We start from the raw sequence: 17,351 nt of genomic DNA, 5'->3' as shown, positions 1-17,351 counted from the left end.
CTACACCTTCTATTTTGTATTTCTTTGCTACGTTTTTCCTTTTAAGACATACACATTAAAACTCATAAAATATGCATGGGCAAACTCAATTTCAATATCTTTTTATTGTAGTACTATCATTTACTTTGGTAAATTCATTTCCCTGTTTAAAGTGCCTTAAAGCGATTAAAACTTAGTTTAAATTCAAGTATTGTAAAATGTACCGAGTAGAAGCACAAAAAAAGCTGCATAGTGAAAATACTAGAGCAGGCTAATACATTCAGGAGGCCAAATACCCACATATTAACAACACCAGATCAGTATTAAGATTAATGATAATTATCCAGCTTCATACAGTAGATATAGAACTGTGGGCAATATAAATGCGTTGTTCTTACCGTTAACAGAAGAGAAAAGCATAACTTAACACTGAAAGAATTTGTGGTATCGGTTTTTGTAACACATGCCGTGAGTAATGAGGGAAATACCGACACTGAAATTAACCTTTTACATGCTGCTGTGAATCCAGCAAATACGGTACGTGGTTTATCAAGATTCCGAGCCCCTGCAATGCCAGTGGTTCCAGTGGGAGTTGGTGACATCCATCCCTCTTAAAAGTCCTCGTAATCGTTGGAATTTCTCTCTTGGTGATATAAAGCAGCACGTCTGAGCTTGTCTTTCTGTTTTTCCTGTGTACGGATGCAAGATCATCTGCTGTACTTTGTATTTGCCCATAGTCACTTTAAGGAGTAGTTGGGAGTATTTAACCGGTATGGTAGAATTTTACTTTGAATTCGTAGCCCTTACTTTGTCCACTTAATTGGAAGCTACAATAGTTGTACCCTGGCACAATAGTGACCTGTGTGCTAGATGCAGAGCATGTGTAAGGGAAAGACACTTTTGCTCAGTTGTTGCCTAAAGAAATTCATTGAAAAATACCAGCCGTCTTTCAAAGGAAATTCTTTGTTAACAGTTGACGTGTTTTAAGAGCATCTTTGCATGTAGCTTTTGCTGTTAGAAAGTGTTCTTATTTTAAAATACACTTCAAGAAGTATGACAGTCGTGATACAAATTGCAAGGATTCATCAGTCATTATGTATAGGCAATATCGAATAATTAAGAGAATGAAATACGCAGTTCTCATTTCCAGAAAGAGAAAACAAGTTCTCTTTTACAAAGGCATAATATGTCAAAGTATAAAGTTATCATTTAAGTTTTGGTGAAATCCTACAAAACAACAGCAAGAATGAGAAAATTAAAGGGCTGCACCCAGAGTATAAAACCAGCAGAAGTCAGGTTTCTTGGCACCTTGACTCCCTCGCTCTTCCCCCTTTCTTTTGAACGACTTGTATGCTCTTATTGTGTTAATCAAAGTACTCAGTAAGATTTTGTAGTTGTAGCAAGATAGGAGGCCATGGAAGTCCATCTACAGTTCATTTCCAGAGCTTTGGGTGAATTTGCCGTAGGTTAAGGTTTGATGGAAGGAATACTGCAAGATCGCCTCATCACCAGCCTGACCTCGATGTCGGGAAGAGCTTTCTTTCTCGTGTGCAAACACCCTTCGTCCGTCGCTGCCAGGTGGAGATCAAAGCGCAATGAGACAGACTTTTTCCTTAAGCGAGGGTTGTCCTTAAAGAACGAACCTTCCCATTCTTTAATAACTTCATCCACTTTTTCTGTCCTGAAACAATAAAGCAAATTTTTTTTATGATCCTTCAGGCAATATGAAATATCTGTCTTCAGGACTGCTTTAAAGTAAGAGTAATAGCATAATAAAGTGTCAGGTTACTTTAGATGAGCGCTGAGACACTAGAATTCTCTTTTTTGTCACAGGTTTGTTCTCCAGAAAAGCAAAATAAAGACTGAGGGTTCATTGTGTTCTTGGTTTTGCACTTTTAAGTAGACATGGATACAAACCACTGCTCCAAACACGGCCAGCAGCTTGTTTCCAAGGGAAAAGTTTGGAATCCCAGCTCAAAAAGTTTGCAAGAAACCTCCCTAGGGAGTGAATTCCTGCGTCTGAAAGCCTTCAGACCAGGGAGGAGAGAAGTCTGGTTCAGATCCAAACCTCAGGGTGCCGATCTACCTTAAATTAAAAAAGAAAATGAGGGCAGAAGTAAAATGCGGAGACTTGAAAACCCATCTCATTTAATAATGGTTAGGCACTCAAATCCTATTGATTGAAGTCTCTCATTACATGCCACAGAATCACAGAATCCCAGGATGTGAGGGGTTGGAAGGGACCTGGAGAGCTCATCCAGTGCAATCCCCCCTTGGAGCAGGAACACCCAGATGAGGTTACACAGGAAGGTGTCCAGGCGGGTTGGAATGTCTGCACAGAAGGAGACTCCACAACCCCCTGGGCAGCCTGGGCCAGGCTCTGCCACCCTCACCGGGAACAAGTTTCTTCTCAAATTCAAGTGGAACCTCCTGTGTTCCAGTTTGAACCCATTGCCCCTTGTCCTGTCACTGGTTGTCACCAGAAGAGCCTGGCTCCATCCTCCTGACACTCCCCCTTTCCATCTTGATCCCCATGAATGAGTCCCCCCTCAGTCTCCTCTTGTCCAGCTCCAGAGCCCCAGCTCCCTCAGCCTTTCCTCACACGGGAGATGCTCCACTCCCTTCAGCATCTTGGTGGCTGCGCTGGACTCTCTGCAGCAGTTCCCTGTCCTGCTGGAACTGAGGGGCCACAGCTGGACACAATATTCCAGGTGTGGTCTCCCCAGGGCAGAGCAGAGGGGCAGGAGAACCTCTCTCAGAAGCATCATCATGATATTCAATATGACTTGAAGAACTGTCATTGTTATTCTGGAGCTTCTTGGCTGTATAGCCATGATATAACAGATACTAAATAAAGGAAAACTCCAGGCCACTGAAATATAACGCCCACCATTTGCTTTCAGCTGTTATTTGGTTAAATACATGTTTATCTTACTGTACAGTGCCATGAGCTTCAGCACTTTCCTTCATAATATTTCCATCGAGGACGGCTTGTTTTGTCATCAGCTCCACCTTCTCCGTTCCACGCTTCTTTACACCATCTATAAAGGAAAATGCAGAGGAGTGAGATCAGGGCACAGGACCTAGAGCTGTTTTTCCTCTGGCATTGGAAGAAGATCCCTTTGGCATATCCAGTAATTAGTCAGTAGTCAGGAACACCCTTTAGGGCCACGATTCCCCAAGGGGGAAGTGTCTAAAAACTCACCTGAAGGCAGCGTAAAGGCGATTTTACTGGTGGTGGGCTGTTTGTCGTCCTTCCTGCCGGGCACAGAGCAACGAAACCTGCCGAAATAGAAATGATCACAGTCACCTAGTCATACTGAATTACTGAGATGGAAGACAAATTTGAGGACTTTAAACAACAAGTACCTGCTCTCTTCTTGCTCAAGCAGGCTGCGGTATGTTGCTATCTCCTCCTCCAGTTTCATCCTCGTGTTCAGGAGAATTTCATGTTCCTGGAGCTGTTTCTCAATCCCTCTTCTCACTTCCAGGAGCTCTTTCTCTAAGCATTCAATCTCAGCTTCTAAATGTTGTAGCTGCACATGGTACTGCTGCTCTGTGGCACGCAATGAACGCTCCAAACCCTTTTCCTGTGAAATTCAACACACATTTTAAGATTCGGAAGGTGCATGTGTGAAGATGTTATACGTACTTTTCATTAGCAATCTGTATTTTTACATCAGTTCTTTTAAGAATATTCTTTAGGAGCAGGAGCAAACCTTTCATGATCACACTTTTGCTGAGAAATTTTCCAGTAAAATCTGTAATAATTTAAGATAAAAAAGTACAGCCTTCTGTTGTACCAGCAATACACTGCCATTGATTTTGCAGATCTCTGGGTTTACCTATATGGTTAAAATTATAGCTAGCTCAGTACCATATGAATACCACACGCTCTGGGTGCTCCTGTAGCTTACCTGCATTGCTGAATTCAGTAAATTGGGGATGTGTTTTACCATGAGTGAACTGATAACTTGGGTCCACACGTTCAAAAGGAGTTCTAAACCTGATGTGAATTGGGTAGGCAGAACGACGGTGAACTCGATGAGGGAGCATCACGCAAATACACGTTTGGCGGGTGTGAAATCATGAAAACACGTGTATTTTGAATGGCAGATCCTGAATCCAAACAGGCAATACTCCTAACTGGGGGAACCAGCTGTGTTGTCGCTGGTTGGTCCATGCTCTGCGTGACCAGCTGAAAGTCCACGCAAAGCTGTGCTTCTTTCTGTGTGTTGTATTTCTGCCGTATGGCGGATGTGACTGTTATATAAACTGCAAACAAGGTTTCTTTTTGCCAGGAGATTTCCAGTTGTGTTTTACGGTGCTTACCACAGCGTGGAGAGACTCAATTTCCATCTGCATGTGGTGCCACTGCCGTCTCGCTTCACACAGTTCTGCCCTGGCTGCCTTTAATGCTTCTGCATCTTTGTCCATTCTTTTCACTGTAGCTTCTTCTAGCTACAGGGCATAGAAAAATACACATATATAGTCAAACAATGAAAATAAAATAGATACATAAAAATCTCAAGTTGGAATTATTTGAGAGAAATATACATTTGTTAAAGCTAACCGTGATGAGGTGATATTTTACGTACCGTGTAGATGGGAAGTCCTTGTCCTGCTGTGTTTGATGGGAAGTAGTTGGCCGCATCTTTATCTCTAATGTATTTCTTGTCGAGGGATTCCCATACAAATTAACCAGCTGTATTCAGACCATATTTACCTCTAGAGTAAATGAGCTTAACTATCTAGTTTTCAGCTGCCGTGTGTCACTGGATGGCTGTGTGGATCAGCCAGATTGCAGCAGGAGTCTGGCCTGAGGTTATAAAAACCCTCCAGAATTTCTGCAGTACCTAAGAAGTACAACAGGGTGATATAATACCTGATTTCCACCCTGATTTTATTGATGTTTGATGGCCAAAAATTGTTTTGCCAATTCATTTCAGAGTTCAGTTGGGTTTTAGAGATGTTTTGTATATAAATCTGTAACAGCAGCATTGAGTGTTGATAACATTAAATCAATCTGTCTGAAAGAACAAAATATATTTGCTGAAGAGTATAACGTAGTTTTACTGTGAACGATATAAAATAGATCCTGAAAAGGTACAGTTTTCTTTTACATATGTGCTAAAAATGCTTTCTGTATATAAACAGATTATTTACGTTGCCTTTGATGTTCAAGATTCTCTTCCTCTGGGATAACTAATCGGTGCTAGAGGTTACCGTGTTCCAGCATATGTCATCATTTACAAAATCACAACAGTATCACTGCTGCAGGGGCAGGAAAGCATCCAGATTACACAGCATTCCTTTAGTGTGAATTTCATACCCCAAACGAGACCTATTCCCCTGTCTTCTAGTTCGCATCTTACTGCAGTAAAATCCAAATCCCTTCCCCAATAACCCGCTGCATTGCAAAGGAAATACTGTACCTCATAGAGACTGGGGGAGGAATTGCCTAGAGAGGGATTGCCCCCTTCCTCGGGAAGGTGTGTGTCTGCATGGTCATTACCTGGGTCCTTGCTGTGCTGATGGTCTTTATCTGATTTCTGGTGCTGTGCGTTTCATACTGTGCCCCGATCGCACGGAGCGGGGACAGTTCCATTCTGCTCCCATCCTCCGCGCTGGCTCCGCGGCCCGGGCGCTGGGACGAGCCGGCTGCTGCAGCGCCTTAAAGCTGCAGAGCTGCATTTCTGGGGAGCTCTGGAAGGTCAGAGCCTTCCCATGGCTTCTAAAAGCACATTCGATAAAGCAAAGCTCTGTCGCTTACCTAAATGATGTGCTGAAATGAATATATCCAATGTGGAAATGTTTTTGGTGCGCTAAAACAGTGTTGTTTTGATTTTTATATAACCTCAAAAACGTGAGGTTAAGAAATAGAAAGCAAAGGATGAGATTACAGCTGCTCAGTGTATGCAGTCTCAAGGGTAGGGAAGGCGATAGCTTGCCAGCAGTTCACCTGTACCGGTGACCGTACTGCCAGGCAGCTGTGCAGCACAGGAACAGGTTATTCATGGATCACAGAGTGTCAGGGGTGGAAGGGACCTGGAAAGCTCATCCAGTGCAATCCCCCCATGGAGCAGGAACACCCAGATGAGGTTACACAGGAAGGTGTCCAGGCGGGTTGGAATGTCTGCACAGAAGGAGACTCCACAACCCCCCTGGGCAGCCTGGGCCAGGCTCTGCCACCCTCACCCCAACAAGTTTCTTCTCAAATTTAAGTGGAACCTCCTGTGTTCCAGTTTGAACCCATTACCCCTTGTCCTATCATTGGTTGTCACCCAGAAGAGCCTGGCTCCATCCTCCGGACACTCCCCCTTTCCATCTTGATCCCCAGGAATGAGTCCCCCCTCAGTCTCCTCTTGTCCAGCTCCAGAGCCCCAGCTCCCTCAGCCTTTCCTCACACGGGAGATGCTCCACTCCCTGCAGCATCTTGGTGGCTGCGCTGGACTCTCTCCAGCAGTTCCCTGTCCTGCTGGAACTGAGGGGCCACAGCTGGACACAAGATTCCAGGTGTGGTCTCCCCAGGGCAGAGCAGAGGGGCAGGAGAACCTCTCTGACCTACTGACCACCCCCTTCTAACCCACCCCAGGTACCATTGGCTTCCTGGCCACAAGGGCCCAGTGCTGGCTCATGGTCACCCTGCTGTCCCCAGGACCCCCAGGTCCCTTTCCCCTACGCTGCTCTCTAAGGAGGCCTTAGCTTCCCTAGTTGCCTCCCTACACCCTCTGACAACAGCCTGATATTCTCCCAAGTGGCCAGCCCCTCCTTCCATGATCTAGAAACTCTCCTCTTCCACTTGAGCATCCCCATCAGTTCCCTGTTTAACCACGCAGCTCTCCTGGCTCTTTTCCTTGACTTCCTACGTGACTCACACTTGTGAAAGCAAAGGATTATTTTCTTTGGCGGGTGTTTCTGTACAGTAAATAAGACACAGGACAGGTGGGATTTCAACAGGAAGAGTTTTCTGTGTTTGTGTCAAGAGGAAGTTCTGGACTCCCTGGACTGAAGGAGTTTTGGACTGCGTGGGAAAGGGGACGCACCGTGAGCGCTGAAGCTGGAACAGAAATGGAGATCTGCATTTCCAAACTGGGAGGCAAAATATATTCTTATTGATAAAATGTCTTTGCCTGCTGTAGCCCCTGGTGATAAAAACATTCACCATGAATAATAATAAACAGGCTTCTTTGACTTTACACTTTGATTTATTATGAGATGAAAAGTGACACTTATTTATTTTAAAATAATTGTTTACTGAAGTGAAGCTGCATTACATTGGAATGGGAGTTCAAGTTCAGAAGAGGTGCACTGAATCAACATTTTAATGTGTTTTTAGAAAGAAATCCACTCAATCTTCTGATACACAAGAGAAAAAATAGATTACTAAACTTCAGATTGCAATCAAACTAATATATTTGAGTCTATAAGCTGTACCTAGTAAATTCTTTATTGTAGAGCTTAGATGAGGTGTCATCAAGGTTTCAGAAATAGCAGCTCTCTTCTAAAGGCTTTTGTTAATGTGTTGAAAGTATGAGACAATGTAAGGCAGCAGCTGTTGGAGTGAACTGTGTGATATAATTAAACATTTATAACAGACTCTTTTTTCGTCAAGATCTTTATGTAAGTAAACCCAAAATCTTGTAGTTTGTAACTTACACAAAGAAAAATATTGTTTGAGATTGGATAGTCTGGCATTTTTCAGCCCTTCTGGGTTTTAGGGAGAATGAGATTGGCTTCTTCATAAAGTTTAATCTCTTAGTTTTGACGTGGGCTCCAAGAAGCTCAGCGGCTGGTGCCATTCACATCTTCTCTTCGATCTCCTTCACCTCAGAGGAGACGACCCTGCCATCAACCACCTCTTCAACTATCGTCTTGATCTTCTTAACTTTACTTGATTCTGGTAATGAAATAGAACCGTGAATTAATTTAGTGCCACTTAGTTCCGTAACATTTCAACAGGCAGCCGTCAAAGACTAAGGAAGTTGGTGTGACGTACCTTTTTCAATCTCTGCTGCCGATTCTTCCACTTGGAAATGTCTGTTCAAATTATAAATGAGAAGAATATAAATATATGACGTCTAACACACAGTTGAGAGCTGGGCAACAGGCTCCCCCCACCCCAAACTAGTTGGAAAGTGGCAGATTTGACACTTTCACGGTATTTGCAATGTTGCCTGCTGTCGTACAGAACTAAGCCAACGAGCAAAGTATCTCCTCACCCGATGTCCTCTCCTTCCAGCAGACGGCGATATGTGGCGATCTCCATTTCCAAGCGAGTCTTGATATCCAGTAATATACTGTACTCGTTACTCTGACCCTCCATGTCAGCTCGCAGTTGCCTCAGTTGAGCCTCCAAATTGGCAACTGCCTCCTGGATTTGGGCTAGCTGGTAACTGTAACGTGCTTCAGTTTCAGCCAGGGTGTTTTCTAAGGACTTTCTCTACAACCGATGAAAAGAAGAGAGACACATTATCCAAGAGGACACATTTTTGTGTTAAAATAGCATCTTGGTTGAAAAGCCTCTTGGTATATTTAGCCGTGTGATCTACTAAACATAGTCTTTATTTCAAATAGTCTGTATTATTTACCATGTTAAGCAGGGACTGTAATTCCAGCTCCAGACCCTGCAAGATCTGTCTCCGCTCGGTGACCTCTCTCCTTTGGACCTGGAGCTGTTCGACGTTGATTGCGACTTCCTGGTTCAGTTCTTCGGTCTGAAATGCAAAAGCGAAAGGACCGTAAACTGCAACTCCACATGACTGAGGTTCATGCTGACACTTCGGTAATCGACCTCACCTGCTTCTCAAACTGTTGTTTGGCTTCTTGACGGTTCTTTTCTGCCATTTCTTCATATTGCCGCCTCATGTTTTCCATGATAGTTGCAAGGTCAATGCTTGGAGCAGCGTCCACCTCTACGTTAACAGACCCACCCACTTGTTTGCGCAGTCTGTCGACGTCCTGCAGCAATAAGGACTGTGTTAGCAAGCTCAACATCTACAGACATAGAAGTCATTCTTAAACAGCACCTCGGGGCAAGAGAACTTAATCACCTTGTAAATATTTCACTTAAAAAACCCCTCTCCGTGACAGTGTTTGGCTCCACTCACCTCCTCATGGTTCCTCTTAAGAAAAGCCAGTTCTTCATTCACACTCTCGATCTGCGACTCCAGATCGGCTTTCGACAAAGTCAAGTCGTCGAGAACTCGGACCAGTCCGTTAATGTCGTTCTCAACGCTTTGCCTGAGCAGGAGTTCGTTCTCATACCTGTAAAACAAGGCTTGTTTTGTCACCATGGAAATGTGACTGATGACATAAATGTTACAATCGGTAACGACTACAGCCTTACTTGTAAAATTTTTCTTTATATTAAACTTTAGATTATAAAATGTTTACTTCTCAGCTTCGATACTAATAACTAGAAGCTTTCATCAATAAGAGGGTAACGGAAGCAAATTGATGAAAGGATCACATAACTTACTTCAGTCTAAAATCGTCAGCAGCCAGTTTGGCGTTGTCGATCTGCAGGACCAGCCTCGCGTTTTCCAGCTGCGCAGCACCGATCTAGAAAGGAATGGTTGAAAAGCAATGGGTCTTCGCACGTAAACACTCACTTGATCCATTTCTGGAAATTAATCCTGCATGTGGGCTTCATCTTGCTTAACTAGTCATCTAGGTTTAAGTTAAGTTCCCTTTGAAGAGCATAGAAGGAATCAGGGTTTTCCAAAAGGCAGATTACCTGGTCATAAAATAGGTATATAAAATAGTTGGAATGAACTGGTGTCTGGAAGGGATTGGCTTCTAGAGGATGGGAAACAGAACTGGTGAAAAGTACGAGTAAATTTGACACATTTGTCAGCTGATGGCTGTGGGGATATTTTATTGCTTATAGTGCTAGTTGAGTATTTCAAGTAGTGATCTGCCATTTTTTCTGAGCATTTGGCTGGCAGTCTTTCCTAAAAAACCACTCTGAAATCCACAGCTGCTAGACTATATTTAAAGCTGTAAATTACCACCCGTATTTTCCACTCACTAAAATTACCTAAGGCAAGTAGAATAGAATTAATTACTTTTGATTCAGAGATTTTGCACGTATGACATTACTCACGTCTGCAGACATATATCTAGTATTACAAATCATGTGAAATCTGTCACTAATTTGGATCAGATTGAAAGAAAGCATTTATTTTTCTTGCCTGAGAAACTGTAATGTGGAAAAGTACATTTTCTGCAATAGATTATGATGCATCTCCCCAATAATTGCAATTAGTGTATTTATTGATGGCTGTATGATATCTTACCTTACTCTGGAGATCTTCAATTGTTTTGAAGTATGAGCTATAGTCCTGCCTCACGTCTGTGGTGTTCTTCGCATACCACTCCTTGATCTGCTTTTCGATCAGCGAGTTTGCCTTTTCTAGAGAACGCACCTTCTCCAGATATGAAGCCAAACGCTCGTTGAGATTTTGCATGGTTGACTTTTCATTACCAGTGAGCAGAACGTCGTTACCGGTAACGTTAAGCTGGAGGCTCCCACCGAAGCCTTGTCCAGAACCGATGCTGGCGGACACACGGGTGCCGGAGCCACCGGCCCCCCCATAGACACTGGGTGCCTGGAGCCTTTGGATGCTCATTTTCCTGGAGGTCAAACCACTGATACTGGGTGCAGTAGGTTGGAAACGGGTGCTTGCACCCAGCTGGAAGCTTCGGGTAGAAAACGCCATTTGTCTTCTTTGCCTTCTGAAGTGCAGCAGCCAAACCTACACAGAGCGCGAGCAGCCGATGTGAGGAGCCGTGTGTGCTCTGTAAACCTTTATACCCTGTTTCCAAGAGGAAGCACAATGGTTATAAACCCCACCTCTGTTGACACATCGTGGACCTGGTGTCAGCACAAATAGCATGCACCATATTGTCCCCACGCTCCAAATAATGTAAAAGGGTTTTCATCTGTTCGTCTGTGCTTGAGAAAAGGCCCCCAGGTAGTTTGGCTTGCTTTGTTGTTATTTTGAATAACAAATAAAACACAAATGAACTGTTGAATCATTTATAACAGTATAGCTGCAGCCACCCTCTCTATAGCAATGACCTCAGCCAGCTCCCTCAGCACCAATGGGTGCATCCCATCCGGACCCATGGATTTATGGTGTCCAGATTGCCCAACTGCTCCCTATCCCAGTCCTCATCAGCCCAGGCAAACTCCTCCATTGTCCTGCCTTCCTCTGGGGCCTCAGCAGTACGGGATCCTCAGGACAGCCCCCGGCAGAGCAGACAGAGACAAAGAAGCATTCAGTAACTCTGCCTTCTCTGGATCTTCTGTCACCAGGGCACCCACCTCGTTCATCAGTGGCCTACATTGTCTCTGGTGTTTGTTTGATCTGCCACGCATTGGAAAAAGCTCTTCCTGTTGTCCTTGACCCCTCTTGCCAGGTTGAATTCTAAGGAGGCCTGAGCTTTCCTAGTTGCCTCCTACACCCTCTGACAACAGCCTGATATTCTCCCAAGTGGCCAGCCCCTCCTGCCATGGTCTAGAAACTCTCCTCTTCCACCTGAGCATCCCCAGCAGTTCCTGTTTAACCACGCAGCTCTCCTGGCTCCCTTCCTTGACTTCCTACGTGTTGGGATGCTCTGATCTTGTGCCCGGTAGAAACAGTCCCTGAACACGAACCAACGATCTTGGGCCCCTTTACCTTCAAGCAGCCTTGCCCATGGGATTTCCCCCAGCAATTGCCTGAAAAGGCCAAAGTTTGCCTTGCTGAAATCCAAGGTTGCAATTCCGCTTGCTATCCTGCTCCTGCCACAGGAGATCCTGAACTCCACCATCTCATGGTCGCTGCAACCAAGGCAGCCCTCAACCTTTACCCCTTCAACCAGACCCTTCTTGTTACTGAGGATGAGGTCCAGCAGTGCACCTCTCCTAGTCAGCTCCTCCACCCTTTGCATCAGAAAGTAGTAGTAGTAGTCCGTTGGATGCACCAAGTTGGGGAGCGTCCTGGTGACGTCCCTGATCCACCTCCAGGCAGACTGCACATTTCCCTACGATGAGGGTCAACTCTGCAGATCAGGCCCTCCGTCCCTCTCAGAAGGGAATTGCCTACTACAATTACCTTTCTTTCTCTCTTATCTGGGGCGGTCTTGAGGCGTGGGATCAACTGCCTCTTTCTATGTGGCCTCGTAGGTGGGCCTTGCACCACATCCTCACCCACCTCCTCTTCAAGATCCAGGGACTCAAACCTGTCATAGAGGGGCACCTGGGGAAGCAAAGCAGGTAGGGAGGAGGATTCACAGCCCCGAACTGGAACCAGCTTCCAACCCTCATCATCTTTTCTGTCTCCTACCTCTGCCCAACAGTGACATGGCAGAGGCCATCTCAGGTCTTCTCCCTCTGCCCGACAGAACAAGGGGTTCATCATATTTTGGGGGTATCCCACTGGAGCCTCTCTGAGTGGCACACCAGGGAGTTACTCCACCAGTCCATTTCCTTTTCACACTCCCTGATGGTCCTCAGCATCTCAATCTCCTCCTTAAGCTTTTCAGCCACGTAGAGCAGATCCTGCACCTGCTCACACCTTGCACAGGTGGGATGCTGCCATCGTTATCCAGCAGCAGCAGGCTCTGCCACTCCCTGCAGCCACCTGAAACCCATGTTGTGCTCGTTAGCAGCAATCAGCTGCCTTTGCTCAGCACATGAAGAAACCCAACCATCCCACTTCTAATCATACCTAGGTTCCTGCACTGACTCTGATATATACTTTTGATACAGGGATGCAGAGGGAAAATGGGACGCAAGGTAAGAAACTGGTTGCTGGGGGTTCCTGGTGCTGAAGGCAGCAGACAGGCAATGGGACCACGTGTAAGTGTAGGTCCTTGGGGCATTGTGCTCAACAGTACTTCTGTGTATTATTCATGTACTGCCAGGCAGGTAGAGCAATTAACACATTGATTGAATTAGTGAAAACAGCTGCTCTACATACTGATCTTCAACCTTGGGGCAAGGAAATGGGCGGGACACTAAGGGCATAAAAGGGGCATAGGGGCACAAAACTGTGTATTAGAAGCATCTTCATGTTTTTGAGGACACTTAATGTGGGATATTGTGGAATCAGTACTGATAAGTTTTTAAAGTTACTGTGCTACAGATTAGTCTAAATAATAGTGGATCAAGGTGAAGAGTTTGTCTGTCATACTTAACTATGCTGCAAATACACTTCCTCCAAACCAACAAGATCAGCATTCAGGGCAGAACTTCTTTGCAGGAGGATGCTGTGGATCGTCTTTGGACCTTGACCTTCTTTGGGTGTAACTGATAATGAATAACATTTACGATCGTTGAAACCAAAGTACAGTGACCATATCGTTTGGTCTGTCACTATGGAAACCCAAGGTGGGTCGTCTTTTATTTGTTAAAAATAGTTGGACTGTGTTGATTGTGTTGGTAGGGCTGATCTTTAAAACTGTAAGAGGAATACAGCAAGAGATCCTGCTACATTTACGTGTCTTGGTGATATATTTCAGTGCCTGTTTCTCTGACTGTGTTATATGATAGTCTATTTAAGAGTAAATGTTTTGCGTTGTCGTCTTTGTGTTTATTAAAATCAGTTTCCATGTTACCTTGATGATATTTTTGATAAGCATCACTTGCAGCTTCCATTTTTTCTGTTACTGAGCAAATGACAAAGGTTATTTGTTGGCTTTCATGTTTGCCTCTAGATGCAAAAAGATATCATGGAAGGTCTAGATGGGCTTTTGGGGGTCGAATTCCTAATCTTTGTTGTCACAACTATCTCACCTCCATACAGTAAAGCAGCTATGTAGTTTAAATATCAAAAGCTAATTGCATTAAGAATGTATTACCCAATGAGTGTAGTTTTGCTCAATGTTAAAGAAGTGTTGCTGACACTTTGCTGATGGGTTGGTTCAGCAGTTGACTCAGCTGGGAATGCTCTGTAGGGACAGTTGGCGACTCACACTCAATGCTCCCCTCCAGTGACGTGTGCGGATGGAGTGGTTTGTGTGTACTGGCAATAAAACATTCAGGGCAACGCTCATAAATTGTTCAATTTCATGAAGAAACCCCACTGGTGTGGCAGAAGTTTAGTGTGTACTAGAGAGTAATGAAGATAAGTTGTGTGGAGTTAAGATAACATGTGCGTGCCATTTAGTATTACTCACCTTTACTAACCAGTCGTGGTAACCAGTGTTGAGAGTCCAAGGGAAAAAGACACACCCAGCTTTGGTTCTGCATTTATGCTGCCTTTAGGTGGTACACATGCTGACCTAGAGAGTTAAATGAAGAAAAGTCTTGTAGTTCGGTCTCTAGCGACGATCTGTTCAAGGAGTGAAATCCAATGCCTGTTAATTAGATGCTATAACTATGTAGCTGATCTCAGTTTGGGTTTTGTGAGTAGTAGTTTGAATGTGAAAGGTGTCTAACAACGCAGTCCTGGAAGGGCTCCTACTGTGCAAAGTGCACTCAGGGAAGAGGAATTCCTTGTTCAGTATTCCAGCCACTTTCCAGTATTCAGTATTTCTGTGTCTGAGACATTCCCAGCCTTCTTAACCTGTTTGTGAGAAGTTACTTCCCAATTCGTGCCATACAACTGGTTTACAACCAAGGGAAGGGTTGTAAGATGAGCTTTGAGGGGAAAATCAAAGTGAATTTTTCATGTAGGTGTGAGCCAATAGCAAGTTTTAAATTAAGATTTTTCTGAATGAGTGAAAAAAAGAAAGTGCTTAGGACAATTCTCCACCCTGAAAACAAACTAAACTACCTTTGCACCGTGTGTTAATGTGGATGCTACGCCCTTGAAGACTGCCCAAAGAGTAAAGATGTTTTGTGCTTTGCTGAGTGTGATCAGACAAGAGAAAGATCCAGACAATGAACTCAAGTGGATTCATTGAAGCCCTGAACATTTGTAGCATAAGATCTTACACTGTCTTCCTGGGAAATGGATGGAATGACTTCTCCTTGGTGCCATCTCAAGGCATATCAGGGAGAAGAGGGTCATGAGGGGCAGTCAACATGGCTTCACCAAGGGGAAGTCGTGCTTGGGTGGGGGGATTGGACTGGATGAGCTTTCCAGGTCCCTTCCAACCCCTGACATTCTGGGATTCCTCACGTATATATTTTTTTCCTCATTTCCCTCTCCTTTATGTCTTTTGTCCAATGAAAATATCTTCATCATCAAAACACTCCATCTTATTTCTTTCTCCCTTGAGCTTTTGACCAGAGAGGTATATTTATAACATTAAACAGTATGGTAGTTAAAGAAGTGTTCCGGGTCTTGGAGTGATGCTGGAGTCAATGTGTTGGTTGCACCCTTCCCCAACCACAGGGTGAAAAGGAGAGTCAGGAGCTGCCTTTCCTGTCTTAGCTGCTCTCCTCGAGTAGAATCAGATGTCAGTGCCAACAACAACAGCTCCGGGCCATACAAATGAACCTTCTCTTTTTTCTACCCTAAAAGTATCATTAATACCAGCTCTAATATAATCCCAAAGACTACCAGGCAGATCTTTTTTCCCCTGTAGAAATGATGTGCAAGTGAGGTGTCAGTGGAATGAGAAAACCAGTAAGATGGGGGGTATTTCAGCTCACTGGTTTTTCTCAGTTCCATAATGCTGAAATAGTTACTGAACTGAATCATTTTTACGAAATACATGTTCCTAATTTTTGTTGCTTTCTATAGACTGTAATAACAGCCGATCAACTTAACTCCTATTGACTTCTGCTTAGGATGCCGGGAAACAACATTTTTATGATTCAGTAGGCAAATACAATTTTCATGGCCCCATGCAAATATGTGCACACACCAATAATATGCTATAGTAGTTATGTACGCTCACACTGTATTGCATGTATTCCTATTTGTGTAGGTTGTTTGCTTTGTAAAGAGAAGAAACCTGGGATAGAACTCCAGCTTCAGGATCTGTGTCAGGCAGTCAGGTATTGAAAAGTAATGAAAAGAGGATGGAAATACATCTCTTGAGAAAGCCATGCGCTTTTAGGAATGTCCATTATATAAAAGCTTCACATGGAGTTTCCAATTAGGAATTGGAGCCGCACACAGGGCATGGGGACAGGAGGAGTGAGCGGTTCCTGGGGTCGGGCTCAGGCCACACTTGGTCGCTATTTGGAGCAGAAGCACCGCGTGTAGAACAGTATAATATCCCTGTTTGTCACTAGAGGCCACCACACGCCGTCTTAAGAGAGTTACATGTGCAGATCTGCTTGTTGTGCGCCGCAACGGGCAAATCCGTGCTGGAACCTGAACGCGGTTAATGCCATTCACACATTACATAACGAAATTTCACGTATTACCCACTTTTCTGGTCCTATATCCAGAAGAGAAATTTTTCGCATAACTCTCGTGGCCAAATGTTTAAGGTAATGTTTAGCTTTGCAGCCACAAGCTGTAATTACAGGAGTTTAGCGTTGTGTATGGCGGTGAGTTTGTAAGCAATGGCAACAAGTATTATCTGGCTTTCTAAATCTTGAAAGCGGAGTTTTTGAGGACAGGAATGTTCATTATCCTTTCAAATCACGCCCCTTTCTTTATGACTGATGCTCGAGCGTCTTAATTTTTAGACAGCAATCTTTTCCTGCATAGCAACAAAGTTATTTCCAGTGAAACGTGTCCATTCGCAGAATGTCTTGGTAACTGGCTTGGGACTGTGCTGTGGTGAGATGGACTAAGAAGCAGCAAAGTGCCTTCCAAAAATTGATAATTGGTCTCATTAATGAGGAATGAAAATGTGGTGGGTTCATTTTCTGCAGCTACTTCAGCTTGGTTGTTTCCCCCTCTTTTCCCTGTCTGTTCCAAATTATTATTCCTCTAAACTGAAATACATGTTCCTAGTTTTTTTTGCTTTCTATAGACCGTAATAACACCCTATCAACTTAACTCCTATTGACTTGTGCTTAGGATGCCGGGAAACAACAAGAAAATCACCCCTGAAGTCTAGATAGTTATTGAAAGTGGTTTTACCACAGCTGGTGTTATGGTTTTGTACCTTTAAGCTTCTGATGCATATTCAGACCTTGCAAAGGCAAATGAGGGTGTCCAGAAGCGGCCGCCACACACCTGTTTCACCATTAGGTCATGTCTGGTACATCATCAGCTCTGAGCTCCTACCATAAGGAATGTCCAAACTGCGTTTTGACGCTTATGTTTAACGTGATATTTTTGCAAATGATTCTTTGATGCTAACCCATAGACATGTGGCTTGAGTAGGTCGTTTTAGCGTAGCCATACAATTAGAAATATCACAAGCATACAACGTGAAAAGAAACAAAAGAACTTACTGAGGAAGGAATTATAAGGAAGCAATAGGTAGTGAAAAATTACTTGTGATTTCACAAAGCCAAATGGATGAGT

At 44.0% G+C, this 17,351-nt stretch overlaps 2 protein-coding genes across 3 annotated transcripts; both read right to left on the bottom strand.

Moving 5' to 3' along the window:
• Positions 1-85: 85 nt before the first annotated feature.
• KRT222 (keratin 222) lies at positions 86-5,663 on the bottom strand. 2 transcript variants are annotated; one of them, XM_005513343.3, is made up of 6 exons: positions 5,495-5,663; positions 4,312-4,440; positions 3,349-3,569; positions 3,185-3,261; positions 2,915-3,020; positions 86-1,660 (listed from the first exon to the last, which is right to left on the bottom strand). In XM_005513343.3, the coding sequence occupies exons 1-6, from the start codon at positions 5,585-5,587 to the stop codon at positions 1,447-1,449; spliced, it is 840 nt and encodes a 279-aa protein (XP_005513400.1). In that variant the 5' UTR covers positions 5,588-5,663; the 3' UTR covers positions 86-1,446. The 2 variants fall into 2 exon arrangements, with proteins under 2 accessions (XP_005513400.1, XP_064895481.1); XM_065039409.1 differs by having other exon boundaries at positions 5,415-5,633.
• Positions 5,664-7,153: 1,490 nt separating this feature from the next.
• On the bottom strand, positions 7,154-10,809 carry LOC102092251 (keratin, type I cytoskeletal 20). Its single transcript, XM_065039362.1, has 8 exons — positions 10,281-10,809; positions 9,461-9,543; positions 9,090-9,246; positions 8,779-8,940; positions 8,571-8,696; positions 8,202-8,422; positions 7,979-8,019; positions 7,154-7,879 (listed from the first exon to the last, which is right to left on the bottom strand). Exons 1-8 carry the CDS (start codon positions 10,701-10,703, stop codon positions 7,782-7,784), a joined length of 1,311 nt encoding a protein of 436 aa, XP_064895434.1. The 5' UTR covers positions 10,704-10,809; the 3' UTR covers positions 7,154-7,781.
• Positions 10,810-17,351: the final 6,542 nt, after the last annotated feature.

Source organism: Columba livia, chromosome 23 (genome assembly GCF_036013475.1).
Source record: "Columba livia isolate bColLiv1 breed racing homer chromosome 23, bColLiv1.pat.W.v2, whole genome shotgun sequence".
Lineage (NCBI taxonomy): Eukaryota > Metazoa > Chordata > Aves > Columbiformes > Columbidae > Columba > Columba livia.
This window is presented reverse-complemented; position numbering and strand designations above follow the sequence as displayed.

Coding starts and splice junctions, on each gene's coding strand:
- KRT222 (XM_005513343.3), bottom strand. CDS start 5,587: ATGGAACTGTCCCCGCTCCGTGCGATCGGGGCACAGTATGAAACGCAC. Junction 3,570..4,311: donor TTGAGTCTCTCCACGCTGTG/GTAAGCACCGTA, acceptor TGAATTTCACAG/GAAAAGGGTTTGGAGCGTTC. Junction 1,661..2,914: donor GAAGCTCATGGCACTGTACA/GTAAGATAAACA, acceptor TTATTGTTTCAG/GACAGAAAAAGTGGATGAAG.
- LOC102092251 (XM_065039362.1), bottom strand. CDS start 10,703: ATGGCGTTTTCTACCCGAAGCTTCCAGCTGGGTGCAAGCACCCGTTTC. Junction 8,941..9,089: donor TTAAGAGGAACCATGAGGAG/GTGAGTGGAGCC, acceptor TTATTGCTGCAG/GACGTCGACAGACTGCGCAA. Junction 7,880..7,978: donor GGCAGCAGAGATTGAAAAAG/GTACGTCACACC, acceptor TTTCATTACCAG/AATCAAGTAAAGTTAAGAAG.